Below are 19022 nucleotides of genomic sequence, written 5' to 3'. Positions count from 1 at the left end.
AGCTCAGCTTGAGATGACGTTTTATTCCATTTTCTTCCAAAAACATCAACCTATGCTTTTCAAATAAAAACCAATAATTTGATAACAATCAAAACCTATTGATAATTCAATCACTTTGATTCACAAAAAACAAACAAAAGGAAAATGAGAAGAAATAGAAGGTATGGAACCTCACTCCCTGCTAAAAAGACTTTAAATGGTCTCAACAATGACAGTTTACAGATGGATGCTATACTATTAAATGTGTGGTGAAAACAGTATACACAATACTGACAGTATACTGAGGTAATACGAGGAGTAGGTCTCTGCTCCTGAATGGACAAACAGTGGATTGTGAGACTGAATAGACATCAGCATTTTCTGCATTGGAAACATCTGGTTTCCAGCTGCCAGATTAGTTGATTGAAGTAGTTTCAGTGATGAATACACTGGTTCGGTGTGTGAGCGTCTCTGTTAAGTATCTGCAGCCACTTGAATCTTTAGATGATGGTCTCGGGAGTCTTCCATTATGAAGGACACGACACTACAAGCAACCCATTGTAAGTACCACTCCAGTGTTGTTTTTGTAAAGTTAGAGAGCATCTAGAAGTATCGTGTGTGCTGACTCTTATAAAATAAGAAACTGGAGCTGAAATGTTTTAGAAATCTTCCTTTCATCTTAGTTCAATAAACTTAAGAGAAAAATACTTTCTCAGTTACTCATCCATTGAAATAGGTTTTGTCAAACCACTAATACTAAATCCAACCTCATTAAATACTGTGGATGCTGGTTAGCCTCAAAGTGATCATGCTGTGTGTCTTACATTGATTTAGCAGGGTAGAGGAAAACAAAAGAAAAGGTCATTCAGGTAAATGTAATTGATAAATAAGCCATGGCTACAAAAATATAGTGTACAGAGACATAACTGATGTTACGACAGATGGAAACTTTACCCATCTGAAAACCCCCTTGTCCACTTCTGTACACATTCTGCCCTGGGTTGCTGGAATTGTCTCAAAATAAAGTTGGAGCTTCTGGGGAATCCAAGCCTGATTTCAAGTAAAGCAGTCGACTGGGAATTATTAAGTCCAGTTGATGGAGACAGACATGACAAGACTTTGCAAACATTAAGAAACACCACACAATGTGGACCAGACCAAACACATAGATACAGTACTTTGACTTTCAATCACGACTTCCCATGATGCTGCTGGCGTAGTATGAAAAAGGAGCGAGCATTCAAACATAAGTATTGAAAATAGCAACGCTTTAATAAAGAGCGATTTTACAAGACTGCAATGTCTGGCTAGCTAGGTGATATCTGGCATTGACATCCATGGTGTTTTACAAAGATGCAGTTATGGTAACTGGGTTTGAAGTTTGATGGGTTACTTGCAAGTTGCATTTCTGCATGCGAGACAGCCTTCAAACGAGTTACAGACCCTACATTGTAAAACCGTTGATTATGAATGTCAATGAAGGTTCATGTCAAGAGGTAAGTAAAAAATCTCGTTTTTCCAAACACACCGGTAAGTGAGAGTTCACACAATGGTCATGCTTTTACCGGGCACACAAGCCAATAAAAAGACGACACTTAATCATGCAAAAAAAGACAGGTTTTTCTTGTCTAAAAATAAAAGAACAAAAAAAATCCATTAGAGTTCTGATATCATCCATCCATTGTGACCTTGAATAAGAAGAAGCTGCGCTTTGATGATGACTTTGGTGCAAAAAAATGTTCCTGTTTCGAAGAGGACAGACCCTGTCCTGTCCACCTCCTTGATGAAGACACTCTTGGTATAAACCAGTTGTGATAATTTACCCTTGACCCCCACCCCCCCCACCCCGAAACCCCACCCCCTTCCTCCTCGAGATGGACACAAACATCACAAACATCAACCCCACCCACCCCTACCCATCCCTGGATGATGACACCTTCAAAATACAACCATTCAAACACAGATACAGCAATAAGTTGTCCCACATACAGTAACGTCATCCAATGGGGCTTCGATCACTTTACAGAGAGAGCACGTCTAAAAACACATGAACGGCATTACCTATATACAGAGGACACAGTAACAGTCAGAGGTTGGCCCAGAATGGAACAAGCTGCGTAGTGGGAATGAAGTGCACAATGAAAAGAGCATTCAGCTGACGGGGAAAGACAAACCACTGGAACAACAAGTAATGGGGGGGGGGGGGGCTGGATCAACAAATTTTTCCGAAAGGACATTTCCAAATGTCAGCTGCGGCTTATTTAGAAACCTCAGAGACTGTCCGCCTGCTTGGTGATGATTTCTAACACGCTGCTGGTAGTAGACTCGTAAATCCAGCTCTTACATTTCAAGGATTAATCATGTGCGATACAGCACCGTGCAGTTGCACTTCTCTGGCGGCTTTGTTAGAAATCACCACCCTGTGCAGATCCGACTGGAGAGGTTCACCTCAGATTCACTTTATGAGATTCCAGGTCTGCCGACTCTGGCCTTTTTGTTTTGCATTTCTCTTCGTCATTTGACTGTTCCTAGAACCACTTTGAATTGATGGGGTGTAGTACAGACTGAGACACGGTCACAATAGCACTCACTGCTAAGTTAGTACACGCTACCAGCTCGCTAGAGACCTTTCATCTCTAACCGAGCAACATGACCCTGTTTATCTCTATGGGAAGGCATGTGCACACAAACACACGTACAGTACATAGAACAGACACAATCAATAGAAAACGACTTCAACCCCAGTTAATTATTGCCCCTATAACTGTACATCCCAGCAATGATTTTAGGTTTTTGTGCAGCAGAGCATTGTTCCCTCCTAAGAGGTTTGTGCTATATATATATATATAAGGATATATATATATCGTCCGTCTGTGGGTTTAACTTGACCTTGGATCTGCGAGAAAAGCCACATTAACATTAAACGTCTCATTAAAGCCTCCCCGCCTCCGGCTGTCTGAATTAATCTGTGCGTTTTCACTGCAGGCAATACTCGGGTCGTGACCGGCAGACGATTCCCTCAGTGGCTTTCCGACAGTCTGGTCTTCACTTGTCTCCTCCAACTGACCTTATAACAATCCTGTCCACAAATGTTAACACTACATTAACCAACTTTCTTCTGTGCTGGCGAAATCTTTTAATTCCTCCAATTGTTGAGAGATGAGACGTCTGCTGCTGTAATAACACCTACCCAGTTTTTCTGGAGTGCATAGAGGACTTCTCAAGAGACTAATTTTTGTAAAGGACGAATGCTCATAACAGGGAGGACATCTTACAATTGAGAGTTAGACCTTTTCTGATTGGCAAGACTGGGAATCATCTAACTAATATCCAGTCACGTCTCTATCTGGCTCTCAGTGCATTTTTCCCTACTTTAAGAGCAGTACGGGTCTAACAGAACATGGTGAAAAAGAACAAAAAAAAAGACAACATTCTGTACAGAAACCTGATGTGGACACACAAGAGGTACAACACTTCATCAGGAAACGGCTTCTAGACAAGCTACAGATGGGTGGACAAGACGTGACAGGGTTGCATGATATTGCACAGCTGTAGAGGAGGAACAAAAAGAACAGAATACAGTGTGTACAGCACATCCCCAAGTAGCAAAGTTAGTGTAAGAGGTTTGTTTACATCCAAATATGATGCCTGGCTGTGGATCAGTGCTTTCCTCAGTTAGTTCCAGTGCAGTAACACATTGGTACCTGGCAACACAGCAATGACATCAGGTACCAAAAGAGAAACGTACAGTACTTACCCTACACAGCTCCATCCATCCACACACACACACACACACATTAATACACACACATACACAAGCGTGCCTGCAAATTATCCTTCCATGCTAGATTCTGAATGTGAAGTTGGCAATTAAGAACAAATTGAGCTCATAAAAAGACTCAAAACAGTAAATGTTGATGCAGCACACTGAAATGTAGAAAAAGGGACACGCACGCTTGCATTTGAATCGATTACTTCTGACATCAGGTGATGGATGACACGCAACCGGGAACCAATCTAAACAAGATGCTAAAATCACCCACACAGACACACACCCTTGGCAAAGTTCACATTGAGTAAAGTGCCAGGAAACGATCCAATCGGAGAAAGAGGCGCGCGTCCTCCAGGTTTGATTCAGTTGGGGGATGGAGAGGGAAGAGGGTTAGTTTTTAATACAGGAAATTATCTGGATGAGGAGGTCAGGAAGTGGCCTGTAGAGCGTCTGCACTTCCATTGAGCGGTCAGTTTTTGTAGCCTCATCACAGGACGTATTCGCCGTCTGAACTGGCAAATCAAACAGAGGATGAGTGGGACGGACGAGGAGCCTCTGGTGCCCCGGCATTATGGATTCAAAGACAGAGAGATCAGTAGCCACATGGAGAGAGGAGAGGAGATTAGAGGGTCAGGCGACATAGAAAGAGAGATCAGCATTTCATCCTTTATCCATCCTCTGGTCCTCTCTCCTTCTTCCTCTCCGCTCCCTCTTTCCTCTCTGTCTTTGTCTTCCTTCCTCCTGCACTGGGATTTGGTTCTGGATTTGTTTTCTTTGACTCTTTGCCTCCATCTCTTTCCTCTCGCCTTCTCTTTCTCAGCTTTGCTGCCATGGTTACGAGATCATCCCTACATGAAGTGCATCTGCAGAGGACCGGGTGAGAATAGAGAGTAATTTAGTTCAACAAAACACCTCATCAAGTGCTCAGGCATCTATTGACAAGCATATTACCTGCCGCAGTGCCAAGAAAACAGCTTCTAGGGGCCGTACATGCTCAGTGAGCAATTATATAGCTCTGTTTTGAATAAATGCTCAAAATACACTTGTTTATTCTACTGAGAGTCTTGTAGCTGCACCAACTGATGGTTATTCGCAGTGAAAAACACTTTTCACACTCGCTGGTCAAATTATCTGACAACATGATTCATCCTGTTTCTCCAGGGGGTCCACAGCTAGAGAGCGACTTATCAATCTTTAAGTGTAGCTACAAATAAATGCATCAATGATTCCAGAAGACTTATAGACACGAGGCACAGACGCAGCAGTGGTCGAAGGAACCGCTGCTGTGTCCTTGTATTTTATATCAATTCAGGATGTTCAAATGCATCCCCGTCATTTTGAGGATAAAGAAATGAAGTTTGTCTTTCTGCACCTTATCTATTTTTGTTTCAGCATGAAAAGTGTTGGACTAACCTGAAAAAAAAAAACTTCAAATTGGTAAATCCACAAACTAATTAAATTTGTTCAAATTAAAAGTAACAATATATATCAACACAATTGATAACTAAATTTTTTTTGTTTTTTTGTTTTTTAAAATATTTTTGGGCTTGTTAACTTCTTTTTTCAGCGTACATTTCCCTGATGGTTCTTAACAACCCAGAGATTTACAGAATCCGACATAGAGACAATAGTCGGTCTGTCGCCACACGTGGACAGTGAGTTAGAAACGGATGACATCAGATCCTGCTCTGAAATGAGGCGTAATGAGAGATATCACACTTCGCCATTGTCTAATTTATGTCTATTTTTAGCTCTTACAGGTCAAGCGCCCCCTGCCTTGCTGTGTATAAATGAATAAATGAATCCACTGTAGGTGTGTGTCTTTATGTGTGTGTTTGTGTTACCTGTGTCCCCGGGATGGGTCCGAAGGGATTGGTAGGTCTCAGGACCGGCTGGTTGTACATGACATGCTGTGGGGGCATCATGGGAACGCCCCCCATCTGATGACTCATCTGAGGAGGGAGCTGGCGAGACGACAGGTGAGAGAGCATGAAGGTGGGATAATGGGCGAGGGAACAAACAGGATAATTTGGGTGCCGCTTAGACCAGAGCCTGCGGCATGTTAATCAGAGATTTGTGAATGCGTGACTGAGATAAGACTAGGAGAGGCCGTTCTTTACCATTCCATACACAGGCACTTGGGGTGACGTCATAGGAAAAGCCACTGGTGCTGGAGCCTGTGCAGAAAAACACAACAGATCACTTTCTAGCCTTTGCAGTCTGTACAGAAGAATCAGTTACAAACATGATCCTGATACTGTCGGCCTTTTACTTTCTTAAGTATCCATCTGTTATAGTACGGAAGCATATTGCTGCCATGTCAGAAAAAGGGAAAAGGGATCAGTGTCATGTTGTAACATGAAAAGTTTATTGTAATAATCACGTTGTAACATGATATTTACAATAAAGACATTTATTAAGCTGTAATGTGATGCATAATACTTCATAATGTGATACATTTCTATTCTGTAATAACATGAAATTATTGAGTTATAATGTGAAAATACATCATGTTACTACGATACATTTTTCATGATATAATGTGATCCGTTTAAATGTTTCTGGCGTGGAAGCAATACAGCTCCATAACACAACACCTTCAAGTGAGCAACAAAAATAGATGCAACATGTAGTAAAGCTGAATTGAGGTGGTAAATTTGCAGTCAGTGCCAATGCAGCACAAAAAGCCAAATAGTTCATTTTGAGTTTTTTAAAAAGCAAAGTAAAGGAAAAGGTTGAAATAATGAAAGGTACTTACATAGCCAGTATAGATCATCCCATTCTGTGAAAAGTTATGGAAAAGGACAAGAGAAAAAAAAAGGTTTTTAATGCAAGTCTGCGTAGAACAATTCATCTCAAAATGTGCAGAGACGAAAAACCAGAGCTTAAACTATTCCTCACGTTCCAATCCCTTCTACTTTCTATTCAAGCCATGCCGCCGGCTTTCCGATCCATTTGCTCGACAAATGACCGTTTTGAGTTGAGAGGTCAATCAGTTGAAAATTAAAAATATGAATCCAGATTGAATGGAAGAGACGTGTGGGTAATTAGAGCGGAGCACAAAGGACGCAGGCTCATGCCTGAGCTCCTTCAAAAGCCCTGAATGCAGCACAAAGTTACGTTTGGCAAACAGGTATAAATTTGATTAATTAAAATCCAGAATGAGATAACCCAGCATTTTTTAAAGCCGACTTCACTGATAAGATGATAATTTGAACCGAATACTTTAAGTGCTTCACCGACAAAAAACACATTTACAGACTTGCAGAGGTCGTCCACTAACCAGAAGGTGAAGGGTCGATCCCTGGCAAAGAGTCGTTTGGCAAGACACTGAATCCCCAAATTGCCCCTGACAGCTGTGTAATGTGTGTACTGTAAAGCGCTTTGATTGGTCGTTGAGATGAGAACATTTCTATTTATAAACACAGACAATTTCCCATTTAACTGTCCCATTCATGGCGTCAGATTGTATACAGGATCATTACTGACAACTCTTGTGTGAGGATGTGCACGGGGTAAAGTGTGCATGTCCAAACTTCATGACCACGTGAACGTAGCTTTTAATTTACCATCTGGGGGACCTGCATGGGTGCAGGTGCCATGGGATGGCCGGTGTGAGTCCAGTTGGTGCTGGTGCACATTGTCTTTGACTGCCAGCCATTTCCTCCTGTTGGCTTCTTCTCCACCAGCTGACTCCACTGGAGCTCCGGCCTGATGCACACACACGCACGTACACACAGCGTTTACAGGTGCAACGAGGAAGCTAATTGTAAATCGTGACTCATATGGGAGATAAAACAGTGAGCAATCTAAATAGACAGCAGAGTTTCGCTCAGGGCTCTGTTTTAGTTGTGAGGAAAACCCACTCACTTTTTCGCTTGCGTCCCCCCAAACTGCAGGTCTGAGAGAGGGAAAACAAAAAATAGAAACAAACACAACATCAGCTGAAAACTAAACAACACAGAGCAGGAAGAGTGAAACAGGAATGGAACAGGGAGCGATGACTGGACATTTGGAGAGACACTCACTACCAACGAGGTTGGCTAATGAAGAATCCAAATCATTGGGCAGCATTTTCCCAGAGTACAACTGGGCTCCTGGGCTGTGTATGTGAGTGTGTTGGTTTGGCTTCATCAGGTCACCTGACACGCAGAGGTTGCCGTGGTAATATGTAAAGGAGAAAAGAGGGGAAATGAGTCAAACGCACGAAACAACTCACTGTCACAGCTTATCCAGCTCTAAGAAGGGTGTGTGTGTGTGTGTGAGAGAGAGAGAGGGCACCTATGTGTACACTCCATTGTATGATTCCATGATTATATGTGTGTGTGTGTGTGTGTGTGTGTGCACATCCTACCTCCCCAGGCATTGTTATTGTTGGGCACAGTGTGTGTGGTCTGGATGTGGGTGAAGTTTGGCTGCAGGGTGAACAGCTCACTGGTCAGATTTGGCACACTGCAGGGAGGAAAACGGAACGGAGAGCACAGTTGTGTTTATCATTTTATTTTATGTAACCAGAAAAAATTATTTATAAAATGTGATTTACACTGACAGGTCTTTTGTTGACGCAGTGGGATAACTGGAATTACTGTCCTGTGGTTGTATGCCTTCGCCAACCACTGCAGTTTAAGTCTATATAATATTTTCTGGATCCATATGAGGTCAGAGTTACCTTTGACCACTGAAATATAATCACTTCATCTGAGTATCACGGAAAAATTGTGCAAAATTGTGTTCTCAAGATAAGTGACCTTGACCGTTGACCACCAAAATATAATCACTTATTCTTTAAGTCTACGTGAACGTGCCAAATTTGAAGAAATTCCCCACAAGGAAAAAGATTTTCTCATAAAGTGTTCACAAGAAAGGGAGGGACAACCTGAAATCATAATGCCTTTGGCCACTGGCTGTCTCGGGTGTGGAAGCATGAAAATGAAGCAACAAACTGAAGGCTACTTGCTCACGGACAATACAGAAAACAAAATCTTTGCTTATTCTTCACTAAACAAACAGTCTTTGCATTTGTCGCATTGTCCTCAGTGTTGACACCGTGCGGGGACATGAGTACGCTGGACTCACTGGTTGTTGATGGGTACGATGGGGGAGTTGCAGTAGAGATCTGTGGCCCCTCCGCTGCTGTTGGCACTTCCCACTGACTGGGTGCCGGGGGACACGTTGGGCGTCTGAATGTCGAGCCCCTTATGGCCGTCCTCCTGCATGGAAAGCATCGAGAGAACATGATTGAAGTTGTTGTCAAAGAAAGATCCCAGTTTTTCTGTTGCATCGAGTAGCGTAGCCATTGAAAATGTCCATTTCCTGTGCCTTCAAAAACAAATAAACTGCAGAAGGGATTTAGATTGTGAGTCCACTTCTGCGCTCTGTGCAGCTCTGTGCGCTGTGGACAAACAGCCTGAGACACACATTGTAGTTCACTGTGCTGCAGGATTAATGCACTTGTTCATTCAGCTTCAACAACAGTGTGTGGAAATGAAATAAACTTGAGCACAGTTGTATTTACCGCACACACAAACAGTTGATTTGTGAAAAGGTGTGTGCACTGTAGAAAATTCACTGTAGTTTCATTCAGCACAGTATTGTTTATGTGTAGTATTCACTGTGCTTATCTAATCTCTATGCGTGGGTGGGTGTTACAGAATGTCTTGCAGATGTCTCGCCTTGTGTTGCTGCAGTCTGTTGTCCTCTGTCTTGTCGTCCATGCGGCTGAGAGAGATCCCAGTGCTGGAGAGAGAGGACACTGCACTGGACAAGTTGCTGGATCTTAGCGGGGAGACACACAAACACACACATTTTTGCAAAGGCTGCAGGGTTTATGGATTGCTTTGTTTTGTTCCTCATTGCTCTATTTATTGAGTTGCACTTTATAGTGCTTTGTAACCTTCACTTTATTTTTTAGACTAAGCCAAACTGGCTGAGGCTGTACTGCTCGGTGTGGGAAGAAAAAAAAGCAACTCAATGATTTATCAAATTTATGGAGAATGTTCGACTGTATAGCTGCAGATGATGAAACGTCAAGCGATCACTAAACACAACATTTGTGTCTGCACCAAAGTGAATTTAAGTTTATCGAAAAGATGTTGAGACACTGCACCCCCCCTGGGAGCCAGGAATGCCTGTACTATTTTATGGCACTCCATTTAATAGTTACTGACAGATTTCAGTCTGGATACATTTCTTTTTAGCACAACATTTGTGTCGACAAATGTTAAATCATTTTAATAATTTCCCAAATTGGGATCAATAAAGTACATCTATCTATCTATCTATCTATCTATCTATCTATCTATCTATCTATCTAAATGCCATGCCCAAAAATCCTGTCCCTCACCTACATTCTGCAGATTCCCAAGCAGAATCTGGGGATTACACGTATACTGTACTAGCAGATTGATCACAAGTACAGATCTGAGGAGCATCTTTCTGATCTGATCGTACCTGCTGGCCGTGGACAGGTCCTTGAGCTTCCTGCCCTCCAGAGAAGCTAGGTGCTGCTCCAGAGCCTCCAGGAGAGAGCTGGGAGCCTGCGAGGAGGGGGGGTTAAAGGGTGTGGGGAGGCCAGGAGGTCATATTAGAACCACAGCCAAGCAAACAAAGGGGGACATATTGTTTTCTCTCACTCCCCTCTCGTCACCTCCTCACTTTATTCCACACACTTAAAGATACGCGCAGACACACAGAAGCAGCAGCAAAATTAAGACATCACCTTGGGATTTGTTAGCTATTCTAGGACAGCTCATCGTACTTTTTGATTTTTTTTTTTTGCATTTGGTTTCATCAGGTTTGGTTGACCAGCATGCACACGTCAGCCCTGGATCATGCAAGCGAGTCCGCAGCGGGACTGACGGGTCAGGACAGATTAGAGCATCGTTGCTGCGGGGGCTCCAGAGGAGAAACACAACAAACACACATCTCTGAACCGTTTAACCAGCCCATGCAGACGCCAGCAGCGCACAGACGCTCTCGTAACAACACACTTACGCACAGAAAGTAAATCACAGTCCAAAAAATTAGGAGTTAACCCGTGGATTCCATTTAAGGTTAAGAGTCAGATTTAACGCAGCATTCTTTTGATTCAGTTTGGAGATTAGGCAGCAACGTAACCAAGAGGCCGTCATTTTTCTCCGACTGGAAACCAAGGAAGTTAACTCGGTGAAATGTAAACATCTGGTGAAAAACCAGGTATACACATTGAGCAGCTGGCCAGCCACTTTTCATTGATAAACAAAAGGGATGGATGGTTCATTTTGACATCATGTGATACCACGGTTTTCACCCCCAGAGTCTCACATTTCAGCGCCAAGAGAACACAGTGCAAACACAACAAGCAAAGAAAAGATTTCTCATATACTTATTTTAAGGGGGAAAAGAGAGTAAAATGCGAATTCTTGATATCCTTCTTCAGAGAAATCTAGAATATGCTAAAGAGTTTAAAAGTAAAACAGACACATATCTAGGGCTCAGTATAGGCATGGGTCATTATGTTGTTGAATAAGGGCATATAAGGTCTTCATGAGCACTGCAAACATGACGCTAATTTAAATAAAGTCACACTTTCTCATTGTTTTGACCTGATTTGAGATATTGGAAATTCCAATTATGAAGAATAGGTTGAATTTAAGGCCTTTTGCATGATGTGCAGTGCTTATGATGGCGTTATGTACACCTATCCAAGTCATATTTGCAGAAACCTACTTAATAAAAAACCATTCGCTGCTCTCCCCACAGCTAATGCAACGGGATGTAATCTTTTCAGGAAATTGGTCTGAACACTGCTCATGTTGGACTATATTCAGGAAGTTGTGCTGACTTATTTTGCATGATGAGAAACAAGCCTTGATTATTTAGACTGGGAAAATGCCACAATGACTGCTGGAGAAAAATTCAGACAGATACTAAGCCATAGTCGTGGACATCTAAAATAGAAAAAAAAGAGGCAGCTGCATAAACGCTGCTTTTAAAGTCATAAAAAAAATCTTACCTCGGAGTCAAATTTGTTCTGCAAAGATTCAAATAGGAGGAAAAAAATGAAATTCCTGCACTTAGGCTTAAATATTGTGAAAGGTGCTTCAAGGCTGTTTGCAGGTCTTCATTTATTGTTTCCTCTCTATTCTAGACTGTTCAGACAGAAGAGGAGAAAAAAAGCGAAGGAGTTAAGGAGAGTGAAGAAGAGAGGAGGAGAACGGGGCAGCTGCAGTGTAGGCAGGTCTGTAGGGTGAGTAGGGAACGGGAGCGTTTAGAATGAAGCATTATGGGATTGACTTGACGGATTTAAATACTGGTTGACTGACTGGTTGATTGACTGATTGAGATGAGATGTGGACTGACCTGTGTGAGATCGGGGCTGTCGCCCTGATCTATCCCAACTCGCTGTGTCACAAAAAAGGAGGAGGAGGGAGGGGGGGATAGGGGAGGGAGGAGGGAGGCAAAATAAAAATAAACCCAATGTAATAATAAAACAAGGAGTAAACCAAAAAGAAAAAACCCAACAGAGTAAAAAAAGGGAAGAGGCATGTGAAGGAGGAAGAGGAGGAGGAGGAGGGAGAAAGAAGAATCAAACCCAAGCATTCATTACTTCATGCAGTGGCTGGAAAGGAAAACAAACAAAAGACAACAGAGGAGGAGGGGAGGAGGGCACATGCACACACGTACAAACACCTATAAATACAGTACATGTGCACGCACGCACACTTATAAGTACACACACGCGTACGCACACTGAGATCTGGAGACGGGTTTGAAATGAATGCCGAGCACACACCGACTGACTGAACAGGCAGGGGCGGAGAGGGCAGACAACAGGTCACATGACTGCGTGAGGTAAAGACACATCCAAAAGGAAGACACTCAACTAATGTTGACTTTGAACAGAAAGAGGAGGGAGGGACACAGATGACACACAAACAGACAAACACACATTTTGTTAGACAGGTAAAATGAATGGGTCCTTAAAGTCAACGTTAGTCTGCTGTTGTTTTTAGTTTCTTTGGATCGAGCGGCCGCACCCCAAACCTTCTTCCAAATGGGAACCAAACCAAGCAGTGAGAAAGCCTTTGGAGATGGCGCACGGGATAAATGCTACGCAGAGGATAAAACTGTTGATAGTCACTGTGAAGCCTAGCGACGACTGCAACTGCTAACAATAACAGCCATTATGAAGAAATATATATTCTGAAGAAAAGGGAGGAATTAAAATAAAGAAAGAGGAGACAGAGAGAGTGATAGAGGAGCTTGCTTGGGCATGCAGTGCAGGCATGTAACAAGGCAGCACGCGAGGGGGTCCCTCAGCTGGAAGCTCTACATGAGTGGCTCTCTGATTGGCTAAAAACTCAGCCATTAATCGCTGTCTCGGAGTATAACCCCCTCCCCAGGTCAGGGCAAGAGAAGGACAGAAAATCTAGATGCAAAAAGAAGACTTGGAAGGTTAGGGAGAAGAAGAAAGGGAGAAGAAGAAGACCCTGGACGCTGATCTGCGGTCGATTCGGGTTGGAAAATATCGACCGTAAATCAGAGCCCAAAGGGAAACAGAAGTCTGGAGCAAATCTCAACAGGTCAAAGTGCATTTTTTGCTGCAGGTTAGAATCAGAAAAATCAGAGAAGGATATTTAGTGTGAGAACAAGAAGAGAGGAGACCGTTGAGTTTTTGCTCCAGACGGATATTCCCGCCCTCTCCTGTGGTGTTTAACTCTGCGTTCCCTCCTCAGAGGAGGACGAACAGACGTTACCTCAGCCACTTTGAGAAACTCGGACAGTTTGGTCATCCTGTTGAGGAAGGTCTTGTAGATCTCCAGGGCTTCTTTGCACTGATTCTTCTTCATGTCAAAGTATTTCTCTGTGGATAATAAGACCATATTAATAGCATTATTCCCCAAAAAACAGGAAAACATGCAACAAATACTTTTTTGTTATGCATTCTAGGTCCCTGAGATGTTTCATGATAATGTTAATGAGTGTGTGGTATAAGTATTTTGGGTGTTTTCTGTTTTGGATTTGTCCTGATGTCCCTGATCATCCAGTGATTAAATAAATTATTTTACTATAAAGATCGGGTCAATTAAGTAATGAGTCATTTAATGAACTTTGCTGCAAGGCGTGCAATGGTCTTCTCCCCTTGACTGGATTTTAATTAATTGGAGATAAGAAGATGATCTTTATCGCCTTTAATTGAACTTTGAGAGACAGTAGCAGGACAAATCGATTTCCCCCCCCCGAAGAAAGATTGAGTGGAGTCACGGTCTTGTGATCTCGACTCTTACAGGGACATTACCCCATATATACAGTGTATGTGTGTGAACTGTGGCGTGTGTGTGCTTTACCCAGCATGTTGATGACCCCTTCGTTATAAGCAGCGAACAATCGTATGGAATCTTTAAAGAGCAACATGAAAGCTGTGTTGATGACTCCGTTGGTCAGCTCGTTGGAGTTGGGCTAGAGGAGGAGGAAGAGGAGGAGGAGGAGAAGATCAGATCAAGATATTTCAGGCCCTGTTCACACCCGGTATTGACATCTGTCCCGACAGATCCCGTCAGAAGTGGACAGCGCAAAGTCTGTCTGTTCACACCTGGCATTTAAATGTCCTGAATGTGTCTCCTGGGACCACTTGTGCTCAGATCTCACTTCCTGCTCCATATCCAAATAATCACAACCACCATTATTTGTGTTCGCTAAGAGCAATATATGATGTTTTTAACCAGTCAGAGTTTACAGATGTGTACAATGGCAATGTTTGAGTGTGTGTCGGTGTGTGTGTGTAACGTAGCGCTGACCATTTGTGATCGCATCACTCAGGACGGATGTTTATACCCGGTATGAACAGACACGGCTGCAGTTGTTAAGATGCAGAGACATGTTTACCTGGAAATCCAGCAGTGCATCCAGCTGGTTCTGAATGACAGGCAGAGTCTTAATCAGCTTCTCTGTGTTCATGGTGCGCATCACACCCTCGGCTCTGGTAACACACAAGAGCACAGGAGCACAAATACAGCAAACACGCAGGAATTAATGATGAAGAAATGCACACAATTAAAGAAGAAGGAAGTAATAACATGTTCAGTTCAAAACAGATGGTTTTGCCACTGGATCCTTATTTAGTTTGGTATGACCCATTTTCTGTATATAAAGATGAGAGATATGAGGGCATCCCAAAAATGAAGCCAAATCATTTTGATCACCCCCTGGTGGCTGGCTGCAGTATAAGTTAAATATCCCACCTCCTCCATGTTAGCAGATAAGACATGGACCAAACTAAAGAGTCCGATTTTTCTGAAACATTATGATTGACAGCTGAGACTGACTCATGAGCGGTCTAGCTGCGTGTATCGGCAGGACCTCAATACCTTGACTCTACACCGCGATCACTATTGCCCAGACTCTTGCACTACGTAACGTCAAAGTGTAAAATGATGGTACCAGGATATTTTAGCTTCATTTTGGTACAACGGGATGAAGTGGAGACTTTATTTACAGTCTATGAGTATGACCAGTAGCTTATTGTAGCTCATGTTAGCTAATGTGAACCAACTTTATAGCTACTACAGGTTCAGTTCACGTACTTAATGACTCTTTTCTACTTGTGCTACTGTAAAACTACATGTTTTAGCATTCACCATTATCCCATAACACTTGACGCCATCATAGCTGCTGCTTTTTAAAAGCAGGAAAATATCAAATCTGTTTTTTTTACAAAGTCGAGCTTCCAAGTCAAAATACAGTCAGCCCATCATTTTAAGTTGAAAAGTGTAAAGTAACGTTCACATGTTTTTTGACCAAACTGATCCATAATGTCTTTATGTATGAGTGACGTGTCAGTAGTGTGTGTTTGTTACCCTCTCTTCATCTTAGTGAAGTCCACCGCTGCTATTCTGTAAGACATGGCTTTTTCATTCAGGTAGCGGCTGTACCGTCTGATGAAAGTTGACATGTTGTAACCTGGGGAGGGGAGAGGGGGCGCTGCAGTTAGAGACTGATTACTTTTTGCCTGGTTGACAAATCAGATTATAAAACCATAATCCTTTTCATCTGAAGTGTGCTAACTTCCTAATGAAAAACTTGTTCCCCCAATGTTTCAACTTGCTCTGGCACCATTTCACCTTGAGATGTATTTACTTATTCATTTTCCTCTTTTGAACATATTCAATTAAAAAGACACTGCATGTTTGTTTTCCATAAACAGCTCATTTTAACAAAGTCAAAGCACTTTTGTAGCTTTGCAATCCCGGGATGTGTTTTTTCCTCTGAAATAGGCTTATTGATGGTGTTACAGAGCCAGGGGGAGTGTGACATAAAGTCATTTTGTGAGACGAACAGCACTGCTGAGTTTACAAACAGCCAAATGGCATTAAATCACCTTGTAGTGCAGCCTTATCTAGAAAGTTGTTGAGGTTGAAGAGCGTGTTTCTGGAGGCAAGGTACTGCATCAATCTCTGATGGGGAAAAGAGGAGAATAGAGGGAAGAGTTAGTGTTTTATCTGGTACTGCTCCCTGACAATATCAAGGTAATGTCCACGCAGACACATCAGCAGTGTGTGTGTGTGTGAGTGAAGAGTTCATTTGAAGAGTGGCAGCTTTATAAGAGCTCACAGAGGCAGAGTTTGTTGACTTAAAGTAATGAAATTGACATTTTGACCTTAGAGAAAACTGGACTTGACACAGGCAGTGCAAGTGGAGTTGGCTGCAAAAAACGAAAACCACATGGTCCACGAAAACCAGGAGCTTACAGTGAATCAAATGCACAAAACTAACAACAACAATCCTTTACTGAAAGCACAAAACAAAAACGTGTTTTATTTTAACCAATGATAAACTACCACATGCCCCTTTTTTTGTTTATCAAGCCTTTATTTCTGTAACTTTTCTTACTCAAATAAATAAAGATGCCAAATCATGCTGCTTTAAACGAAACCATTTTTCAGATCAGGCACAGTCAGTTTATCCCTGACATATTGTAAAAAAGAATAACATGTCACTACTCATGTCACTAAACCCTTTGTTGTTCCTGTACTTTGGGTGGGCTGTCATGGCCGCGCAGTCATCGCTGCACTCGCTCCTCTTCCCAGACTGAGACGCTCATAGTTTAACTCGTTTGATGTTTTGGTTGTTGCTCTTGTAGGAGCGAGCGGCGGAGTCAGGCAATTTGCCTCAGTGGCCATTGAAATGTCAGCTGGACACTTCATCGTTCCTTGTTGGACACGTGGAAGATAAGGCTTCAAAGAAACTCACTGCAAGAGCTGGAGAGAAATTACGATGACCAGGTGAGCAAAATGTCAGCATCTGGACAGATTGATAACTCGCCCTGGACAACTGGCAAACGCCGCTCCCTGTCATATTTGTGGGTGGGTGGGTTGGGGAAGGCAGATAAGTCATGGATCAATGTGCGGATTATTGTCACTATGAATAAAACAATTATTGGGGTTATAAAATAATTAAAGAATATCCAAAGATATAAAATTAACAATTATTTTAGCAAATTTAAGAGTTCAGTCAAATATTTGGCATTTCTTTCCTGATAAATGCCTTGATTGATTAATAGTTCATCTAAAATGTTGCTGATAAGTTTTCTGTCAAGTGACTATTTAATACTAATTCATAACCAAACAATGTAATCTAGGTATAGATGTTTATCCCTGTCTACATTAAGACTTAAAATAGGAGGGTAAGGTACTTGTGGCTTTATAAGTGTGTATGCATATTCAAAATAAACCATATACAAATATGAGCATAATATGTAAAAATATTCCTATATTGTGAATAACTACTAGAGAAATGTCACTATTGTTGTTGTGTTAGTCATTAAAAGAAACCAGATGAAAACTATTTTCTCACGATTGTGAAAATATATTTTGAAAAATCATCTTTATCCTTTCTGGGCTTCCATACCTCTGTGGTTTGGACTCACCTCGTTGCCGTACATCATGAGGTGGTGTGTGGTGATGAGCGCTTTAAAAACCACTATCCAGCTGTTACTGGCTGTGCGCTCCAGCAGTGTGTCCGCCAGGTGGGGGATGCTGACGTTCATCTCATTGGTGCAGTGGATCAGGTCTGCAGGACAGGAAAAAAAAACAGCCTGAATGAACGAATCTGGACAAGTAGGGACAAGAGGCACATAAATAAACAACTGATTAGTAGAGCATGGAATATAGATGAAGATTTGGGGCCAGCAGGGGAGAGACCATGTGTAAAGTGGCCGGTTTTTCCGCAGTGTCCTCAAACTCAATCTCTGCCTGTTCACTAATGGTGCGTCCTTGTGAATAAAAGCAGCAGCCAAAAGTCACCATTTAAAACCTTAGAGAGCTCACGGGTTGAGTTAATTATCAATCAATGAATGAAGCCACATCGACTGGTACATTAATTTTGACTCACTCTATATCAGCGCACGTTCAATGACCAAATGATCATTTAATGGCAGACGCTATATACACGGAGCTGCTGTATCGAAAAATCTATTTCCTGGCTGTGATTCAACGCTGCTAACTACCCACTCCACCAACATGTCAACAAAATATCAACTCGCAAGATGGAAAGTTACATCACAAGGTCAATGCCATTGCAGCACAATCAACTGAGAGGCTGCATAATTTACAAACCAAAACGAATAGACCGATGTCAAATGAATAGGCCGATGATGAATATTGAGACTGAATTTCCATCCAGAGCATCTTTGTGACTGGTAATGGACCAACACCGACTTGACCCCAGCGTTTACCCTCTGAGATTCACATCGTGAGTGTAAATTGCCTTTTCAAAGCAAACGTGGAACAGATTTCTAAAGGGAGAATAGCTCAGTGGTCTGCTGTGCGTGTCGGATCCAAAGGTACGGCAAATGGCAGGCTGAGTGTGTGTGTGTGTGTGTGTGTGTGGCTGTGCCATGTGTTATTAAAGAACGAACACAGATAATTTCTTTTAAAAGCAGAGGAATAAAGTTTCCAATAATGTTTTTTAAACAATGTCCTCTTAACAGTGAAATGCAGATGAGAGGGGATTAAGATTTCAGCAGTAAATGTAAAACTGGGCCAGATTGTAAAACAATGCCCTAAATTCCTTGAGGATTTTGGCTCGAGAACAAAATGTGAAGTATGTTTGGCATCTGTTTAATCTTAAACAAAAAAGTACTGAGGGGCCGGACTTTAAATGGCACAAACAAGCTTCTTATGTGAGTGGTTGTAAAATGTCAGGTTCAGTGAGTTTATGGTCTTCTCCTGAATAAACGAATTACATTAATCTCACTATTCTGCAATAAAAGAAAAACTGTTTCCATTTAAAA

The 19022-nt window shown here is 42.1% G+C and overlaps 1 protein-coding gene across 4 annotated transcripts in view; it reads right to left on the bottom strand.

Annotated features, from left to right (window-relative positions):
• Positions 1-3: 3 nt before the first annotated feature.
• The window catches only part of LOC117773892 (phosphatidylinositol-binding clathrin assembly protein-like), a 25844-nt gene continuing 6825 nt past the window's right edge, over positions 4-19022 (bottom strand). Inside the window, exons 2-19 of one of the 4 annotated variants that reach the window (XM_034605721.1) lie at positions 17658-17800; positions 16110-16185; positions 15589-15691; positions 14618-14711; positions 14080-14191; positions 13489-13595; positions 12092-12133; positions 10202-10287; positions 9424-9526; positions 8828-8961; positions 8106-8203; positions 7780-7893; positions 7622-7652; positions 7321-7462; positions 6510-6545; positions 5872-5928; positions 5596-5715; positions 4-4614 (exon numbers count right to left, since the gene is read on the bottom strand). In XM_034605721.1, coding sequence (XP_034461612.1) covers positions 4600-4614; positions 5596-5715; positions 5872-5928; positions 6510-6545; positions 7321-7462; positions 7622-7652; positions 7780-7893; positions 8106-8203; positions 8828-8961; positions 9424-9526; positions 10202-10287; positions 12092-12133; positions 13489-13595; positions 14080-14191; positions 14618-14711; positions 15589-15691; positions 16110-16185; positions 17658-17800 — 1613 coding nt within the window. In that variant the 3' untranslated portion in view covers positions 4-4599. The remainder of the gene's footprint in view (positions 4615-5595; positions 5716-5871; positions 5929-6509; positions 6546-7320; positions 7463-7621; positions 7653-7779; positions 7894-8105; positions 8204-8827; positions 8962-9423; positions 9527-10201; positions 10288-12091; positions 12134-13488; positions 13596-14079; positions 14192-14617; positions 14712-15588; positions 15692-16109; positions 16186-17657; positions 17801-19022) is intronic. The other 3 variants (XM_034605722.1, XM_034605724.1, XM_034605725.1) reach the window with 3 other exon arrangements.

This window comes from Hippoglossus hippoglossus, chromosome 14 (assembly GCF_009819705.1).
Source record: "Hippoglossus hippoglossus isolate fHipHip1 chromosome 14, fHipHip1.pri, whole genome shotgun sequence".
In the NCBI taxonomy this organism is placed as follows: domain Eukaryota; kingdom Metazoa; phylum Chordata; class Actinopteri; order Pleuronectiformes; family Pleuronectidae; genus Hippoglossus; species Hippoglossus hippoglossus.
The sequence above is the reverse complement of the archived record's forward strand: the minus strand, read 5'-3'. Positions and strand labels throughout refer to the sequence as shown.